This window comes from Gymnoscopelus microlampas (genome assembly GCF_963454915.1).
Source record: "Gymnoscopelus microlampas genome assembly, chromosome: 12".
Classification (NCBI taxonomy): domain Eukaryota; kingdom Metazoa; phylum Chordata; class Actinopteri; order Myctophiformes; family Myctophidae; genus Gymnoscopelus; species Gymnoscopelus microlampas.
The window spans coordinates 4,398,626-4,419,213 of NC_139949.1; the positions used below are offsets into that span (position 1 = coordinate 4,398,626).

At 41.1% G+C, this 20,588-nt stretch overlaps 2 protein-coding genes across 2 annotated transcripts in view; one reads left to right on the forward strand and one right to left on the reverse strand.

The window, feature by feature from the left end:
* Positions 1 to 20,588, forward strand: part of LOC311056925 (parvalbumin beta-like) — a 523,075-nt gene that overhangs the window by 460,845 nt on the left and 41,642 nt on the right. The window lies entirely within an intron of this gene.
* LOC311056712 (putative N-acetyltransferase 16) lies at positions 7,644 to 12,638 on the reverse strand (the record flags this gene model as incomplete). The annotated part of the gene is made up of 4 exons (XM_084073520.1): positions 7,644 to 8,231; positions 10,144 to 10,258; positions 11,487 to 11,596; positions 12,450 to 12,638. 4 exons carry the CDS (start codon positions 12,636 to 12,638, stop codon positions 7,644 to 7,646), a joined length of 1,002 nt encoding a protein of 333 aa, XP_083929646.1.

Below are 20,588 nucleotides of genomic sequence, written 5' to 3' on the forward strand. Positions count from 1 at the left end.
ATGAGCTTATGTTTTTGAAGGATGTCCGTTTTAAGGCACTCAGATGGATGCTTGGATCCTGTTTTTAATAGTTCTGTTAACATTCACCCACTTGTCATGTTTTTTATGTCATGTATTATTTGTTGGAAAATAAATAATGTTAATGACAAAAAAGAGAAAATAACAAGTGGTTCTGCTATATGTCTTATAAAGCACTTAAACACTATTAACCTTCTTAACAGCAGACTAGCAGTATGATAATCTTACATTAACCTCTGTAATACCATATTGATTAATAACACTTACCCTAAATTATTTGTTATGCTTTTTATCCCGCGTGGTAAAACAACATGGAGTCCAGAATGTTCAGTTCACTGAGTTGTTGTCGTGTCAAAATGGTTGAATGTATCAACGCACTAACATGTGTATCATACTGGGTGTGTCAAGAACTACACTCCTAAGTTTTTATCTTTTGCATCTTCAGACAGAGAGAGAGAGAGAGAGAGACAGAGAGACAGAGAGAGCACGGCAAGACTTTCGGGCAGGAGAGCTGTAGCCAGTTGCGCAAAGATAACGACTGTTAGATAGTAGGTATGGATAATAGGTTCAGTGGTGAGCTCAATCTGTGTAAAACCCAAGGAATTTAGAGACAGACACAAAAGTTCCACTTAAAGATTGTATTAGAACAAAATAATAGTTCAGAACAAACAGTTCATTTAATTTATAAAGAAAATAGGGGGCCCTTTAAAGTTTTACGTGTCAGTGGATCTTTCAGGGGGGAATTCAAGGGGAATGGAACCTGTCCTTTGCCCCTACCACACAGAGTGGAGGTAGGGAGTTAGGCCCCAGAGTCCGGGTCCGGTTGGGTCAGTGTGGGAGGCTCGCCATCAACATCGGATCGAATCCAGCCGAATCACAAAAACCTGACCTAAAAGGCCAGGTGAAATAAAGCAATCAGTCATCTATAGTTGTACAACAATGTCAAGTTCCAACAAATTATTATTTCATGACTTCATTAAATAATAAATTGTGTCATTATTCATGATTCATTAAATAATAAATTCTCATAGAAAATAAAATACAAAAATGATACTCAAAACATGAAGTCATAAAACACTTCATCATTTACTCAAAATAAAGTCAATTAAACTCAAAATTAATATAAATATGAGACAAGGCAAGTTCAGCCTTGTCGATCTGCCATTTTTGTAGCTGCTAGATCACTAGCATGTTTATCATGAGAATTCCAAGGCAGATGTAGTTCAAATGGCAGACAACATTTACCACACATTGTACCATGACCAAACAACCAAACCATTGACACTGAACCAACTTTAACTCACCGTTGAGTATGAAGCATAGGAGTATAAGAGTACACTGCAGCAGCAGACACACAATGCTGCCAGCAAACACTGAGGAGGGAGTGGAGGGAGTGGCAGGAAATGACACCATGGTAGCCAGACATTTATACTTTTCCTGCTGACTGATTGAATGATTGCCTGGTTACCATGGTTACCTGTTACCTGGTCGCCTTGGTTAGTTACCTGGGTTACATACTGTATGTGTTATTATTCTGAAAGCAAGGGTCTGTGTGAATCAACATGTTTATGGATGAGTGCACTTAAAACTTCTGGTGATTAGGAGTTCTCGTTCCCTACCTATGTTGAATACACGAGAGAGAGAGAGAGGTGCATGTGAACACACTTCCTCTTTAGATAACTACTTCCTTGTTAGATTTAATCAACGTGTTGTAACATTGACACAATAACCTTTACAACACACACACGCACACGCACACACACGCGCACGCGCACGCGCACACACACACGCACACACACACACACACACACACACACACACACACACACACACACACACACACACACACACACACACACACACAATGATTTGATTACTAGGTTTAACTTACTACTTGTTTATTATTTTAGGTGAGAACCTTGTCATCGCCTTGCTACACCAATGGCCTAGGTCATTTTTTTAAGTTTTTCAGGAAAAATAAAAAACTGATCCAAAACAAAACTATATGATATTTCTTAATCATTTCACCCAAAATGTTTATAAAAAATTATGACTATTAAAATAAAAAATAACACTGTCTGTCAGCTATGTAACATAAGAGATTTAAATAGGTTTAAATGGGATTAAATCTGACTTAAGCCAAAAAAGAAAACAATTAAATGGCCTAAATCAGTAAATAATTTGGCCTAAGTCACAAAAACATGTGACTTAGGCCAAAACAATGGCCTATTTTGGCCTAAGTCACACTAGGGAGTTAGGCCATTATTAGTCTCGCGTCACCAGACTACTATTCCACAATCTCTGAATGCTATATAGAGTCTGGGACTCCACTTCCCGAAAGCTGTGTAACGGAAGTTGTTCAGACCGGAAAGACATTCGACCAATCACGACGCGGTGCCCGCGGACCTGTAGTCCTAGTGGAAACAGAACCGAGGCGGAAGCATAGTCATAGGAGCGGTAGATTCATGTTATTTGTGCGAGGATTGTTTATCACAGAAAACTGAGAAAGGTATCATGGAATTAACGCCGAAAAAACTGTGAAAGAAGACACTAGTAGACATAAACGATGTTTATGAGATTCGTTGATTCCAGTCGGACTCTGCACAATGCTGAAACGGACGTGGGTAGGGGAGGGGCATCCGCTTTCCACTTACACATGATCAGAGCTTCCGAGTCCCAGACTGTATGTCGGAAACATTTGTAAATTGTGGGAGGCAACAGTCTGGCCACGCGAGACTAGGCCATTATACTAAAGGGGGAGTGAACAGCATGATCCTTTTCATTTATTAGGATTATAATATAGGCCATTTTACCAGAGGTGGCCAGTGTCATGAGGAGCTGAGTTAGGCAAAAATATCATTTTCCTCAAAAAATGACTTAGGCCATTAGTTTAGCAAGGTGACGTTGTGCAAGCCATAAATGGGTTTCCTTTCTCCCCTGCACTTATTTCTGTGTCTTTTAACACTGGCATGACTGGGGTTTCATTATCCTACACACAGCCTGCTAAACGATCAATTTGATCTAGAAATCAAGCTCTACGATTGGTTACTGTCTCACCTCTTTGCACCAGACTGACTGACACCTTCTCACCCACCCAGTGGGGGCCCCCATTGTCTTTTAAATAGCCATTCAACTCCACTCTGCTCAGTCAGTTAGCTCACTCACTCACATGTTGTTGCAGGCAGAAACATTATAAAATAATAATTTAGTAGTCATGGTAACTGCAGATTCTGTAAAATGTTTATAAAAAAGCGTATAAAACAGTGCAATCTGTAGCGTCACATTAAACTCTTGAGGGAAACATGGAGCCTATATGCACGCTGAAGCCACTGTGAAAGTTGAAATGGGTTGCCAAATCTTGAGAGAGAAATAAGCAGGCAGGTCTATGAAAATGTTACTGTGTGCGTTTTGCCCTGAGAAAACAGTGAGACATGAAGCAGTAGGCTAGTGTGTATTTCTGTCTGTCTCCTATATGTCATCATGATTTGTGATTTGTGTATGTGGGGATCTCATTTTTACTTCCATGTACTGTTTTTCTGTTTTTTTGTCTTATTTAATACAGTACATTAATCAATCAATATTTGCGTGTCAGTGTGTTTGTCAGTAGATATTGTTATGAGAGCTAAAGTATACAATTCCATTTCCAAGGCCATGAAATAAAATATGTAGCCTATTACAATAATAAGTCCGTGGATATGCTGGGACCGAGAGCAAGCGGCGTGGAGGAGTTGTTGTTGTGCATTGATCACACAGACCCGACGTTTAGCCCTGGTTCAGAGCGTTAGTGAGTTCTCTCTAACGCTCTGGAAGAGCCCTCGCTCTGCGCTTGTACAAGGAATTCCAGTGCCCTGCCAGCGTTCAAGAGTAGTGAAAATAAACTAAACCATTTCGCTACTCACCGAAGCAAAGGCTGTTTTGTGTTGTTGAAAGTTTATTCTCGGAGGTGGGAAGCCTCTCAGCACCCTCTGTAAAATACACTTTATGGGCAGAAAATAAAATATGTCAGCGAGACGGAAATTATTTGTATTTACTCCACAGTGCCCTCTACAGATTTTGGTTAATGGTAAGTCAAATACTCCAGATCTGTAGAGGGCACTGTGGAGTAAATAAAATAAATTTCCGTCTCGCTGACATATTTTATTTTCTGCCCAAAAAGTGTATTTTACAGAGTAGGTGGGGTGCTGAGAGGCTTCCCACCTCCGAGAATAAACTTTCAACAACACAAAACAGCCTTTGCTTCGGTGAGTAGCGAAATGGTTTAGTTTATTTTCACTACACTTGAGCGCTGGCAGGGCAGTGGAATTCCTTGTACAAGCGCAGAGCGAGGGGTCTTCCAGAGCGTTAGAGAGAACTCACTAACGTGAAACATGGAGCCTATATGAACGCTGAAGCCACGGTCTAATTACGTGACTATCTCCATTGTCCAAAACACATGGATATCTCTTGACAAACCTATATTATATTATATAATATTCACATAATTGTCTGAGCGTAAAGCTCTCATTCTATCAGCTGTCCACGCTGACAGAAACGTCTCCTCTCTGTCCCTCTCTGTTCCTCTCCTCTCAGCGTAACAAGTGAACACATCGCTATGTTCCACAAATATGCTCATTCATGCTCTACTCCTGCGCTAAATATCTGATCTACAAACTACTTCCATGTACTGTTTTTCAGTTTTTTTGTCTTATTAAATAAAGTACATTAATCGTTTTTTCATTCGTTATTTTCAGTGCTTGTTTATAAAGTGATGTGATTGGTTTTATTATTGACTGCTTTATATATTTTATTTATATCTGCAAACTAACTAGTAACTAAAGTTACTATAGCCGACCTTGTTTATAAAGTGACTTTACAATGACTGAATTCGAAAAAGAGTATAGTAACTAAAGTTTTCAAATAATTGTAGTGGAGTAAAAGTACAAGATTTGCCTCTGAGGTGTAGTGGAGTAGAACATTATTACCATTATAATGTAATTATATGGGTAATAATAATAATAATAATAATAGAAAGACGTGAAAAACAAGCCCAAAGTCGCTTATAATAAGCAGACATGGCAACATAGACCCGCAGCGCATCAGTTCTCTGGTGCGCTGCGGGCCGCTCTGTGGGGGGTCTCGAGGTGTAAAGTGCTCTAGGGAGGGGGAGAGAGGGGGAGAGCGATCAATTTAGCCGAAATAAAACGGCTGGGATGGGATACATGGTATGTATTTCATATTTATAATGAGTTAAAAAAAAAAAAAAAAACGGAGATGGTTTGAAACATATATTTAGGAAAAGTCATGAAAGGGGAACTCTCTCAGAGCTTCCTGAGAGAAGTTAAGCCACTTTCAATTCTCAAAATCGGTCCCATTGATTGCTTAGTCACGCGAGTGTTAAAGGAGATACACCATGAATTTAAAAAATAATAATAATATTTGATATCATATTGTTTATGTCCCTCAAACGTTTTTCAAAAGGTTTGAGCCTAAATCAAGCCTCAGATATACTCATTCCAACTAACTTCTCTCTGGCTTATAAAGCACTTTCACCTGCAATACCACATTGTCCTGTTTGGCACGGGGCGCTATTGAGCCAGTTTGTATGCATGTTATGTCCTGGTTCTGTGTGGAAAAAGTAAAAAAAAAAGAATAAGAAAAAAACTTTTTTTTTCTTCTTTTTTTTCTTTTCTTTTTGGTTAGAACTGAAAAACGGGAGGAATTGTTCCCAGACGTGACGTAGGGTGGGGGAACAAATCTGACGGACTGTTTTCAGACCAATTTACATAAAAACCACAGATAGCCTATGAAAGCCTGCATGCGGGTATTTGTTGGAACAGAAGAGAGGTGGGGGAGACCAAAAACACACAAAAATGAAGAAAAAGTTAAAATTCATGGTGTAGACCCTTTAATAATTGTTAACTGTTGTACTGTTTTTTATTAACATTATTGTGTGTGTGTGTGTGTGTGTGTGTGTGTGTGTGTGTGTGTGTGTGTGTGTGTGTGTGTGTGTGTGTGCACATGTGCACGCACACACACGCACATGTGCACGCACACACGCACACACACACACACACACACACACACACACACACACACACACACACACACACACACACACACACACACACACACACACACACACACACACACACACACACACACAGTGGTGTAAAGTAACTAACTGCAATTTTGGGGTATTTTTTACTTTAGTGGACTAATTCCAATTTTCTACTCCACTACATATCAGAGGCAAATATTATACTTTTACTCCACTACAATTATTTGAAGACTTTAGTTACTAGTTACTTTGCAGATATATCATTATATTATTTTAAAAGAATGCACTTTAGCCCTATTTTATATGTAGGCTGTTTGAAAATAGCCGATCTACAAGCTCACAACGTGTCACACCGCGACGCATTGTGAGCTTGTAGATCTGCTATTTTCAAATATTTTACTACTTTTACTTTTGGTACTTTTTTTGAAGTACATTTTGATGCCAATACTTTTGTACTTTTACTCAAGTAACATTTTGAACACAGGCCTTTCAAAATGTTAACATAGTAACATAGTATTTGTATATTATGGTATTGCTACTTCTACTTAAGTAAAACATCTGAGTACTTTTTCCACCACTGCACACACACACACACACACACACACACACACACGCACGCACGCACGCACGCACGCACGCACGCACGCGGGCGGGCGGGCGGGCAGGAACGCACACAGAGGCAAACTGTAGCTCCGCACACAGAGGCATGCAAAGAAAGCACAAGCTCCATGCACGTTCTTTAGCTCTGAACACACGCACATGCGCACATACGCATGCACTCACGCATAACAGGCGCGCACGTACAGTTCTCTGCAGGCTGTCCAACCTGATTCGTGATCGTGAAGACAGAAGCAAACTACAGTGAAAAGTTGGACAGTGAAACTTTGCTTTGTGAAACACGGTGTCTAATCTGTCAAACGCAGATAGACCCAACATGCCGCTGTTCATTTAAATCTCCAATCTCCAAATACTCCAATTTAATTTAATTTTTATTTTGTCCATTGCATTAAAGGACCACTTCACCCATTTTCAACCTTATCTTCGTATAATTGGTCCTCACTAATCTTGGATGTGGACAGTTCAGAAACCTGCCTACCAATGACATCATCGGTGGGGATTACAAGCTAAAAGTAAACCACGGTATGTCTCTTCCTGAAAAGTTGGCATGCTAAAATAGAAGCCATTGTTCTTGTGTTCATTTAAAAAAGAAGGAAAAGAAAAACATATAGTTTGAAATCGTGTTTGAAATGATGAAACCAGCCTACCGGTAGGCAGGTTCATGAACTTGTCCATAGCCCTCCTCTCAAGCTCACAATGCTTGCTTATTTATTTAATAAACAATTGGCAAAACATTTTTTTTTTATGATAAATGATAAAATAAATGTCAAGGTAAGTAGTTAACTTTAAGTTCCAACTGATTCAAATAAATCATGAAAAATGCAAACGGCCCACCCATCTGACCGCTTAACACGGCAGCCTTTTGGCTGCCGTGTTAAGCGGTCGAGTGGGCTTTGAATGATCCAGAAAAGGTTGAGATCCACTGATCAATTACCTCATGAGCAAACCTAAACTGTATCCTTCTTTTTTTTCATTCTTTGTCCCGCATCTGTCCTGACATCTGTCCTTCCACCAAGAGCTGTAACCACGAGCTAATCCACTCCCTGACCCCTGCGTGTCCGTCACAGAAACCCTGTAGTTCCTCCTGCAGAGCCTCTTCCATGTACATGTGCACCAACACCTTCCCCGTCAACCAGCCCTGGCACCTCGCGCTCTCCAACATGCTCACTAGCGCCCTCTTCGCCAGTTCGGGGTCGGTCCCGAACAGGTCGACGCTCGACCGCAGGGCCCCTCCCTCGAACGGGACCGGGTACGGCCGAGTGGACACGCCGAGAAAGGCGGGCGCTTCCTGTTTGTCGGCGAACCAGTCGAGGTCCCTTCTGCCGAGGATCCCCAGGTTGCCTTCCATTGGCCGAAGCGGCTGCCAGTCTTGGATGATGGCCCCGCCCGGGAGGCGGGTCCGGGAGGGGAGCTCGGGGTCCTGCAGAACCTTTCTGAGCTGCTCCGTTTCCAGGGGGACCATTGTGGGGACGGACGGCCCTGAAGCGCTGAGTTTGCTTTTCAGGTGTGAGACGAAGCTTTCGTAACTCTCGGCCTCGCCGACGAGCGAGAACACGGCCTGAGAGAGAGAGAGAGAGAGAGAGAGAGAGAGAGATATGATGATGATGATGATGATGATGATGATGATGATGGTCATTTGAACATCTACTCGGGCTCTTGTATGCACCACAGACAGTTTTTAAGTCACTTGATTCAATATTTTGATATATGTATATACAGTATATATATATATATATATGTGTGTGTGTGTGTGTGTGTGTGTGTGTGTGTGTGTGTGTGTGTGTGTGTGTGTGTGTGTGTGTGTGTGTGTTAATTTCATGAGACACGCCCCCTTACGATATCAACCACTATAACTTACAAAACTGTCTGGGGTGCTAATGTTGACCCCAGAAGTATTTTAAAGTGACCTTTCCCTTTACACACCCGTAAGGGGTCTTTTGGAACCCCCTCAAGGAACAATGAGGGTACATGGACCACACTTTGGCCCCTTTTCCACCGGGTTTGAACCGGTTCGGTTCTTTTTTCACGCCTCATTTTGACCAGTTCAGAGTGTTTTCACTGAAAATTAATTAGTTCAGAACCCTAAAAGTTGTTTCGGAACTGGAACCCCAAAAAAAAAAAAAAAAAAAAAAAAAAAATATATATATATATATATATATATATATATATATATATATATATATATATATATATTGTGATGCCCCACATATATTAGTCTGGGTGGTTGTGGGTGTGATGCTGTGCATTGACTCTTGCCCTATAGGGAAGCAGGGTGGGGCTGATTAGTCATTGGAGAGCACCTGGGCCCGGTGCCTCCAGGAGGCTATAAAAGCCCTGCCCTGGCCAGTCTCTGGAAGAAGCTGAGAGAAGCAGACCTCCACCAGCTCCAACCCCCTATTCTCCATGCCCTTATTATTATGATTATGTTCTTTCTTTCCATCCACACACCTCGCACCACACCATGCTTCACACATCCACATCTACACTACTGATTACTGACTCCACACCTCATATGATTCTTTCTATGTTCTGTTTATAGTTCCTTAGTTTCTTGTAATTTGTTCTTGTTTAATAAATATGTATTTGATTTACAACTTCAACCTGGTCTCCTCTCCGATGTTTGTCACGGCCTAGAGCCAAGCTGTGACAATATATATATATATATATATATATATATATATATATATATATATATATATATATATATATATATATATATATATATATACATATGTGTGTGTATATATATATATACATATGTGTGTGTATATATATATATATATGTGTGTGTGTGTATATATATATATGTATATATATATATATATATATATATATATATATATATATATATATATATATATATGAACGTGGGCGTATCACTATTCTACAGGTTGGAAGATACAAATGTGATATAAACAATGGCAAAAGCAAGCGAAAAAAGGAACATGGGGGTTCAACATGGGGACTCCTGCCCCCAATTACAATGGTGCTTTAAACTGGTGGAAATGCAAGCCGGTTTGCTGCCCTGGTTCCGCAAAAGCACCAAGGTTCTAAAGATCTAGAACAGAACCAGTTATATTAACCAAAGTTATTTTGGTGGAAAAGGGGCCTTTGAGACCCACTAGTGTAGCAGAGTGTTTCCAGTGAGCCAACGTAAACAATATCAGCACCCTGACTCTGGTTGACCAGAATGGAACAGAGCCTTCATTAGTATCAGTGGTAACACATGTGAAGGAAGTAAGGAAGAGGCCCAATTTCTATCCAATATGGCTGCTGTGCATTATAGCCTTGACTGTCGCTTGTCTAAACAAAACTGCAACCTTTCTTCTATACTTTTGTGTAGTATAGTAATAAACATGCACACACACACATGCATGCACACACGCACGGACACATGCACACCCGGCACACACGCACACACACGGCACACACACACACACACACACACACACACACACACACACACTAACCCGGCGTGCCAGCACGGAGAACTTGGCCAGTTTGTTCGGTCCAGGGTCGTCGTTCCTGGTCAGCCGTTTCACCTTGACGCTCGGATGGAGCTGGCAGATGTAACCGTCAACAAACCTGACAGGACAAAGCACACCGCAGTTACAGGACCGTACAACAAAGCTGTATTGTATGCCTGTATTGACATGCCCCCAAACAGTCTTGATAAGCCCCCTCTATTTAGGAATAATATGATGATAAAAAAATTGATATCAAGCTACTTAAAAACTGTATGGTGTTGCAAACAAAAGCCAGAGTAGATGTTAAAATTACCCCAGAAGTGTTACATTATAAATACTCTACTCCGTTAACCCATTAAAACCGGGAAAGCATCTGTGTCATTTTAGATTTCAGTTATTTATATGTAACATGAGTTTTTCAGAAAATTCGTAGGATTTAGAACAGCGGTTCTCAAAAACAGCACAACCTCACAGTGTGTCACTTCGTGCCACGCCGCCAGCTTGCATATCTGCTATTTTTGAAAATATAAATGACCTGAGTTGATATTTATGCCTTATTTTGTATATTTAGATTTTAACATTCTCAGTGTCAAATATCTTGGCCATTTTATTACAGCACAAATGACATATGATGATTAATTAAGTACACACTGTTTCTAGCTCTGACGTCTTATAATAAACGCACAAAATCTCTGTACGTCGGTCTGTAGTTCGCGTATCTCGAGAACCGTCCGACCGATCGACTGCAAACTCAGATTACAGATTGTTTTAAAACATTTTTAACACAATTATGAAACTGTCAGAAGTATAATGTACATACTGTATGTGTCAAAGTCCAACTAGTATTTAACGGGTGTAAAAAATGCACCATTTACCTTTTAACTACAGTATGCTGACTTAATGCATATACTGTAGTGTAGTGCATGTCATGCTCAACGTCCAAAACCCACTGCTGTTATACAAGTGTCCTGACTTCATGTAAACAACGGTCAAAGTTCTAATATTAACCCATTAAGACTTGAGGCCGATTCTGACCCCCACATTTATATATATTTGGCCGTGGACCCCCATCTGAAAATGTGTTGTGTTATAATAATTATATTATAAAAAATACATTAACCACTTTAGTCCTATTTTATACATAGGCTATTTGAAAATAGCCGATCTACAAGCTCACAACGCGTCGCATCTTGATCAGTTTCATCATGTCGGCGACGTGCTCCCCCTGCTCTTTGAGGATGCCTTGGTGTGTGTGTGTGTGTGTGTGTGTGTGTGTGTGTGTGCGTGTGTGTGTGTGTGTGTGTGTGTGTGTGTGTGTGTGTGTGTGCGTGCGTGTGTGTGCTGACCTCTGTATGACCCCAGCCAGTCCCGTGCCTCTCTGAGTGGGACACACTCTGAGCCCCTCCACCACCACAGTGGAGCCCTCATCCACCACTAAGAATGACTCCAGCGCCATCTGCAGGCAGGGTGAGGGATAGAGGGGATAGGACAAGGAGGGAGAATGTAATGCAACGTTAATTTAAAGGTAGTGTAAGTGATTATGTTTTGGTAAAATGATAATAATAATAATAATAATAATAATAATAATAATAATACTACATGATAATAATAATAATAATAATAATAATACATGTTAATACAATAATACAAAAAGCTAAAGCACCATATTGTGTTGCTGAACAAACACTCAGCAACATGGTTGCTATCACAAAATAGAGCTACTTACAGTAACACTTAATTTAATCCTTCACCTCTCAGCGGTAGAAACCTCTACTCAGCATACAAGGACCTGTAGGCCTAAGGGCCCATTTGGTTGCATTTGTCAGATGCACATTTACGGTGCACATGTGTGCGTACGTTTGTTTTAGTGCATCCGTGCACGTGCGTGTGTGTGTGTGCTTGTGCGTGTGCGTGTGTATTACTACTACTACTCGTGAGGACCAAATGTCCCCACAAGTATAGTAGAATTTCAGTAATAGACCTTGTGAAACAAGAAAATAAATATTGTTTTATGTTTGAAATATGGCCGATTTAAACTTAGTTGCGCGCTGGTGTCGTGCACCGGAAAAATGCTCACAACGCGACACGTTGTGAGCTTGTAGATCTGCAATTTGTTTCGGCTTTAGGCTTACGGTAAAACAAATTTCAAAACATATTAAAAAGGCATTCATACAATTGCTGTCCTAAAATGTTATGTTGATGTCCTGACAAGTATAGTAATACAAACGTGTGTGTGTGTGTGTGTGTGCGCGTGCGTGCGTGCGTGCGTGCGTGCGTGCGCGTGCGTGTCTGTGTGTGCGTGTACATACCAGTTTAGCGTCCCTGCGTGCCACTACCACCACCCTCCCGGGCTCCTCCATCCAGATGTGGTAGCGGTGCGGCAGATAGTCGTTGCCCACGTAGATGTCATCAGAAATGGACATGACGTCATCGTAGTCATGAGGCCGCGCCAGCCAGAACGTCAGCCCCTCCCTCTCACCCAGGCAGCGTGTCGCCATAGCAACTACTCTGATGGATCTCTCCTAGAAAGTAGAAATGAGTTAGTCCTAATCTCAACCTTTTTAAACCGTTAATAGGCTCATGTCACGTCACTTCGTGCCGCACTATGAGCCACACTATGAGCTTGTAGATCTGCTATGTTTAGATTTTTGGTTGTTTTTTTATTTGTGCAAATCTTTGAATATATATATTTTTTAAATGATTTTTTTTTTACTTAAATATTAGCTTTTGGGGGTCCCTGGAACAACATATTTTGAGATGGGGGTCCGCGGCCAAATACATAATAATGTTTGGGGTCCTTGACATGAAAAAAATTTGATATAGGTTTGATATAGCAACATACGTTTTTCAGAAAACTGTTAGGATTTAGAAGACAGGTCTTAGGTCTCAGGTCTCAGTGGGTTACACATCATGGAGGTACAGTAAAACACTTTGGCTACAAGGATAACACAAAAGGGTCCTGAAGACTTGTTTCCATTTTCTTGATCAGGGCCCACTTTAAAAAATCATCAGACCAATTAACTAGCCTGGGATCCAGGCTGTTTCACTACGTTCGGCTGGTGTTTTTTTGAGTGACTCGAGTTTTACATTGGACAACATACACTGGTCCAATTTTATGGGTTTATTTTTCGTCATAGCTCAACATGGTGAAGTACTGTGGTTGTTTCAATGACCTGCGGGTCATTGAAACAACCACCGATCTTGTGAACATTTTAAACGGGACAACCAAATATTCGTAACTTTCCGCGATTCTGCAAACAATCATATTCTTTGAGACGCACATCCATGTTTTTCCCGGGTCAAACAAGGGAATCACGTGACGTTGATTCCCTTCCCCTATTCGCTCACACTAGGACTGTATATATACTAGAAGTTCGGGCCGCTACGCGGCCCGAACGTCTAGCGTGACGCGTCGTTCACTTTCCAGTGCCACCTTACAGGCACCTCACAGTGTGAGAGAGAGTTTTGTGCTCTCCTAAATCCACGGCAGGCTTTGAAAGTACCCACTTCAGAAAGAGGTGACGTGCATCACCTCTCCAATGACCAAAACCCACTATGGAAGCCGTCGAACTGGTGCGACCTGACGGCATCCTAGAATTTATAGGTAGGATGTGATGTCATATACCGTCTCATCGTGATGTCAGATTACGTCACACTGGCGTGATGTCAGATTACGTCACACTGGCCACATACAACGTACAGTACGTACATACTGACAACCGACATGGCGCAGGATTCAAATTGTATATATAGATAGATAGATATATATATATATTAATTCAGAGATTTGCAAAAATGTTCACGATTTTTCAAAAATAGCAGATAATACAAGCTCATGAGCTATGAGCTTGTAGATCTGCTATTTTTGAATAGCCAACTAATGTGCTAGCTAAAATCTAAAATGACACCGATGCTGTCTTTGTTTTAATGGGTTAAGCAATGGGTTACTAGTAATTTACCACTGCAAAATAGTCAATTGGGTGGAGTCAACCCAATATTCTCTTGCTCTTATCATATACCCTGTGATGAAATATAACATGGAAAAACATACAGTACTTACCGTGGAATGATTTGACGATGAACCTTTCTACTCGTCTTCTGAGCTTCCGTGCAGACTGCCGTCCCGCTCTGCCGGCCCGTTCCTTTGATCTTTGAGCTGGAGCAACACGCGTTATTAAGTTAATGTTCTAAAGTATTCCATCAGCAGAAACATTAATTGCACTGAACAGCCGCCTGGCCGGCTTTCAAAACATGGTAGCAAGACTCAAGATTCATCATTAACTTTATTAGTCCAGCAAAGTGGGGCGCTTGGCTCGGACTTTCACCCGCACGCTGCAGTCATAAAACACATGCGTTCCACACACAGAAAGCATACAAAGATTATCAGTGGTTGACAGTGACTAAGTACATTTACTTGAGTACTGTACTTAAAACATTTTGAGTATCTGTTCTTTACTGGAGTATTTGTAGTTTTTGGATACTTACTTCCACTCCACTACATTTCAAAGGCATTTCTAGGGAAGGGAAAAAAGTGCATTATGAATTAACCACTTCAGCGTTATATCAAATAGAGAAAATAGCAGATCTACAAGCTTGGCTTTTAATTTAATTACATTTTTGTATTTGAAAAACTTGGACTTGACTTTGAAGTCCAATGCTTTGACTTAAGTACTGAGGTTGAGTACTTTGACCAGCACTGCAGATTATAGTAAAAATGTATGAATGAATGAATAAATAAATACATAAAACCATAAACATAAACAAACACACAAAACAGTGAGGTTCCTAAATGCACTAAGACAAACATAAGAACAAAAATAAAAACACACCCCAGTGTTGATTGTGACCTCGTCCTTTGTTCTTATCTGCTGCTATTTAAAGCTTTTATTGACTCAGGGATGAACTGATGTGTAGATAGATGTGCCACAGTGAACTTTGAACCTCCATCCCAAAGGCCAGTGGCTGATAGTCAGCATGTACACTATGAGATGGGTCTGTCTGCCTATCTGCCTGCCTGCCTGCCTGCCTGTCTGCCTGTCTGCCTGTCTGTCTGTCTGCCTGCCTGCCTGCCTGCCTGTCTGTCTGCCTGCCTGCCTGCCTGCCTGCCTGCCTGCCTGCCTGTCTGTCTGTCTGTCTGTCTGTCTGTCTGTCTGCCTGCCTGCCTGCCTGCATATCTGTCTGTCTTTCTGCCCGGCCACGTGTCTGTCTGTCTGTCTGTCTGTCTGTCTGTCTGTCTGTCTGTCTGTCTGTCTGTCTGTCTGTCTGGTAGCTTTATAAGCGAGTGTGAAAGCATGCATTACTGCAATGAGTACATTGCAGTAAAGTGTATGTGATTGGTTGAGAATAGAAGTGTGGAACTGAGACTGGCCAATGGTCGGCCACCAGCCACTTTGCTGACTGTACTGGCTCTGTGCATGTGCCACGCACAGAGCAAACACAAAGCCTGGAACAAAATTCAATCCGAATCACGCATACAAGAAATCCAGATAAGCTGTGTGCATGAATGTCCAAAGCGCGCACGCACACACGCACGCACGCACACACGCACGCACGCACGCACGCACGCACGCACGCAGGCACGCAGGTATTTCCGAAATCTGCCAGAAACGTTCCATGGACAGTTTTGAGGACAGCTGGATGGCAGTTCATTAATGGAGAGAGTCAGCACACACACTGTAGTACACACACTGTCTGCCTGTAGCCAGAAATGATGAAATCTCCAAGACAAATTATGTCAAAGCACGTCTGAGGTTGATGCAAACTGACAGTGAATATTCGTGGTCAAATCACTGGTACCCAATGCTTCACCTTGAGCCTGCCAGGGGGTTACTAGGCAGAATACTGAGTGGGTCAAAACACTGACCTAGTAAAAAAAAGAGTTCTGTCCCGTAAGATCTTTGTTTGGTTCGGCAAACCCTGATCAAGTCGAAAAATCTGACCGACGCAACTTTGACAGAGTTGCACACCAAAAAACAGCAGATCTACAAGCTCACAACGCACCGCATCGATTACGCGTTGTGAGCTTGTTGACCTTTGCTTTTTTTGAGCTGCCATCGACGACACCATCGGGCTCGAAGCGGATTCATTTTGTCGTGAATCTTTGGTCTGAACTAGACTTAACTGTTTTTATGAATAAAATTACATTTTGTCCAATCTGTATGGTAGAGTGTGTTAATATAATATAACTTATACAATTGGGGTGATTGTATTTTGTCTCCCGCTCTTCTATTGAGACATTTAGATCATGTCAAAGGTCATGTCTCACCGAGACACAGGATCTGACACAAATTTTGACCTGAAGGTCAATATTCAATTTATCCCCTGAGCAAGCAGGCAGGCTCTATTAGCTCAATGGTAAAAACTAAGCAGGAAACCGGGTTCAAATCCGGGGTAGATGAGGAAAGTTCCAAAAACAAGTGTAGAGACAATCTTAAGTTGCCCTTTTCCCTCCTTCTGTTTTTTGACAAGAAGCGACAGGCAAAACCCACAAGCATCCAACATCCATCTCACGTTTAAAGAAAGTTTGTTTGAAGTATTCGCGCATAGAGACACGATGCAGCGTCTCATCATGATGCTAGCAGAAGGGTTGAATCAGCCATTCGAGACGTTCTCTGTTTTTCCTCTGAATGTTAGATTATTAAAACTGATTCCTTTCATGCGTTTGGTCTCTCTCTGAAGCTGCAGCATCAATATCGAATATGCTGTCGGGTGGAAACCTTGCATGTCCAAAACCGTTCCTTTTTTTGTATTTTTCTTATTTATTAAAGCAACACTATGTAGGCTAACTTTCCTCTTCTACTCCGGATTTTAACCTTGTTTCCTGCGCAAGTGCAGACATTTTTACCATTGAGCTAATAGAGCCTGCCGGCTTGCCCAGGGGATAAATTAAATCTTGACCATCTGGTAAAAAATCGTGTCAGATCCTGTGTCTAGGTGAGACGTGACCTTTGACACAATCCAAATATCTCAATAGAAGAGCAGTGAGAATTATAGTAGAATTACAGCATTTTGTGGTTGCCTGTGAGGCTGTTTTTGATTTGTTTTGTATTTTTATTATTATTGCATTTATTTATTGGGCTTGTTTTTCTGTAAAGTTGCGTGTACATATTGGTAGTTGCGGGTTGCGTTTTTTTTTACTTTGTTGTCTAATTTTAACATAAAATGAACACAAAAAAATAAAGATTTCATTCATCATTCATTCATTCATTGGTCAAAATGACATTTTATTCATTCATTCATTACTGTGAGCTTGTATTTATTTGAATCTGTCTGCATGTGCGTGCGTGTTGGTGTGTTTTCATGTGCGTGCCCGTGTTAGCGTTTTGTGTTTTGATGTGTGTGTGTCTGCATTTATGTGTTTTCGCGTGTGTGTGTTTTCGTGTGTGTGTGTGCGCGTGTGTGTGTGTGTGTGTGCTTGTACGTGTGTTTGCGTACGTGCGTGTGCGTTTACATATGTGTGTATGTTTCTCGCTGAGATCAGACAGAATTATTAATCAGTTTACTTCCAGCTCAGCCTCACAGTGTGTGTACATTATAGTGTGTACTTTAGTGTGTACATGAGTACTTTGGTGTGTATGTCGGTGTGTACGTCAGTGTGTGTAAATCACAGAGTGTGAATACAGACTGTATTGCACTTAGCACATCAGGGCGTGGAGGTTCACGATTCAAAGAGCTCATCTCCATAATGGTGTGATGACGATCGGGTTTGTTATTCCAGAAATGCTGCTTTAGATTTGATCAAGAACGTCTGATAAAGCCTGATATCAACAGTGTAATCCATAGCATTGTGTTGCTGTCGGGCAGAAACCTCTCATGTCCATGAGGTTTACCATACATTTACTTAAGCACTGTACTTAAGTAAAGTACACATACCTCAACATTGTACTTGAGTATTTCCAATTTCCAATACTTTTACTTCTACTCCACTACATCTCAGAGACAAATATTGTACTTTTACTCCACTAGAATTATTTGAAAACGTAAGCATCTCTTGTGCAGGCTTATTGTAGGAGTGGTGGGACTTGAGCAGTGGTGTAATGTAACTAAGTGCATTTACTCAAGCATTGTACTTAAGTACAGTTGTGAGGTATTTTTACTTTACTGGGGTATTTCCAATTTTCAGTACTTTTACGTCTATTCAACTACATCTCAGAGGCAAATATTGTACTTTTACTCCACTACAATTATTTGAAAACTGTAGTTACTAGTTACTTTTCAGATATAAATTATAAATGAAGCACTTTAGCCCTATTTTATACCTAGGCTATTTGAAAATAGCAGATCTACAAGCAGATCTACAAGCTCACAGCGCGTCGCGTTGTGAGCTTGTAGATCTGCTATTTTCAAATATGTTTGTACTTTTGGTACTTTTAGTACATTTTGATGCCAATATACCTTTGGACTTTTACTCATGTAAATTTTGAATTCTGGACTCTTACTCGTAACAGAGTATTTCTATATTGCAGTATTGGTACTTTTACTTAAGTAAATAATTTGAGTACCTTCACTGTTTATAACACTGTTTTACTGTATATATTTCATCACAGAGATTAGCATCTTTTTTTTTTACTTATTACATTTACCCTACGACATCTCAGAGGCAATATTTAGTTTGACTCTACTACAATGTATTAATATAATGATTTGACATCTTTAGTTACTAGTGACTTTGTAGATTTAGATTAGATTAGATTCATAATAAAAAACAGACATGTGCGCGCACACACACACACACACGCACGCACGCACGCACGCACGCGCGCGCGCGGTATGTAGGTCTAAGCCCCATTTCCCACAGTAGGATCGATACAGTAGCATGTATTCCGGTGTGATGCAGGAGGAATACATAAGTGAGACCTTTACATTGGCTGCCCCTGTTACTTTATCTGTGTAAGTCAGTCCAAGGTACAACTCATTTTATTATCACATGCACGTACACAGTACAGCTGTACAACACTTTGAACTGCATGTCAGTGAATAAATAAATAGTGGCATTAGTATCTATCTGTCTGTCTGTCCAGGACCGTGGGAAGACGTTATAGGTTACGGGTGCTGTACGCATGCATGTGTGCCTATCGTGTGCGCGCACATGGTTCTTGGGCGGTTTATGTTTTTTTTTGTTACTGTAATTCGGTTACTTCGGTTCCAGAACACATATTGCACTAAATCCCCCTCAAATAACGACCAACAACAACAGGCACATTATGCAAAAATGTTTTTTTTTAATTATTTTTGTCTCCGCCAGGCCGAAGGCATGGCGAGAGAGTATGTTTTACCCTCCGTCCGTCCGTCCGTCCGGGTGTCCGTGTGTGTGTGTGTCCGTCCGTCTGTCCTGTCTGTGTGTTAGCAGCTAATCTCTGGCACCGTTGGCCAGGTCGCTCCAAAACTGTGCACACACACTCCCTGGATCCCAATTCAGAACCTCTGCCCCAATTTTTTCACATGGGCCTGTTATAGCGCCACCAGGAGGCCGATTTGTGCAAAACCCATTTTTTTTACATTACTCCTACAGATTTCATCCAAACGTCATGCAAATCGGTACACAGTATTTCTATAGGCATGTGATCAACACGGATCTGTCCGATTTCCCATATTCCATTGTCATTGCCTATGGTTGGCTTCCAAAGTTTGCAGGATTGGTCCGTTTTGAACAAAAAGCCTCAAACTATGCACGCAGCTTGCGATTTCCGTGAAATTTCACACGCACATTCCCACTAGGCAGAGGAAGAAATGCCACCCTTTTCACATTGGCCTGTTATAGCGCCACCAGTAGGTCTAATTTAGCAAAACACATTTTTGGAACAAAATGCCTCAAATCATGAATGCAGTGTCTGATTGCCGTGAAAGACCTAAGAATATGGCACCCTTTTCACATTGGCCTATTATAGCGCCACCAGGAGGCCACAATAATCTACCTGACCTGGCGGAGACCTGTGCTCCGAGGAGCACTTTTTCTAGTTTTTCTTACTTTATTTTCAGGGGGTGCTGCAGCCCCCTCAGCACTGTCTGTCTGTCTGTCTGTCTGTCTGTCTGTCTGTCTGTCTGTCTGTCTGTCTGTCTGTCTGTCTGAGAGAGAGACAGACAAACCTATGTGACAAACCTATGTGACAATACAACTGAGAGGCAGACAGAGAGAGCATTCACTGCTCTCTCTATCTCTCTCAGAGACAGACAGACAGACAGACAGACAGACAGACAGACAGACAGACAGATCAAATCGAATCAAATCAAATCAAATCAAATCAAATCAATTTTTATTTATTTATAGAGCACATTTAAAACAATCGATATTGACCAAAGTGCTGTACACAGTAAAATCAAAGCATCAACAACACATTATGCAAGTGCACCCACATAGCATCGAAATACATTTCAAGTGAAATAGGTCAAATTGGTCATTTTTTAAAACTTTAGTTACTAGTTACTTTGTAGATACATTATTACATTAT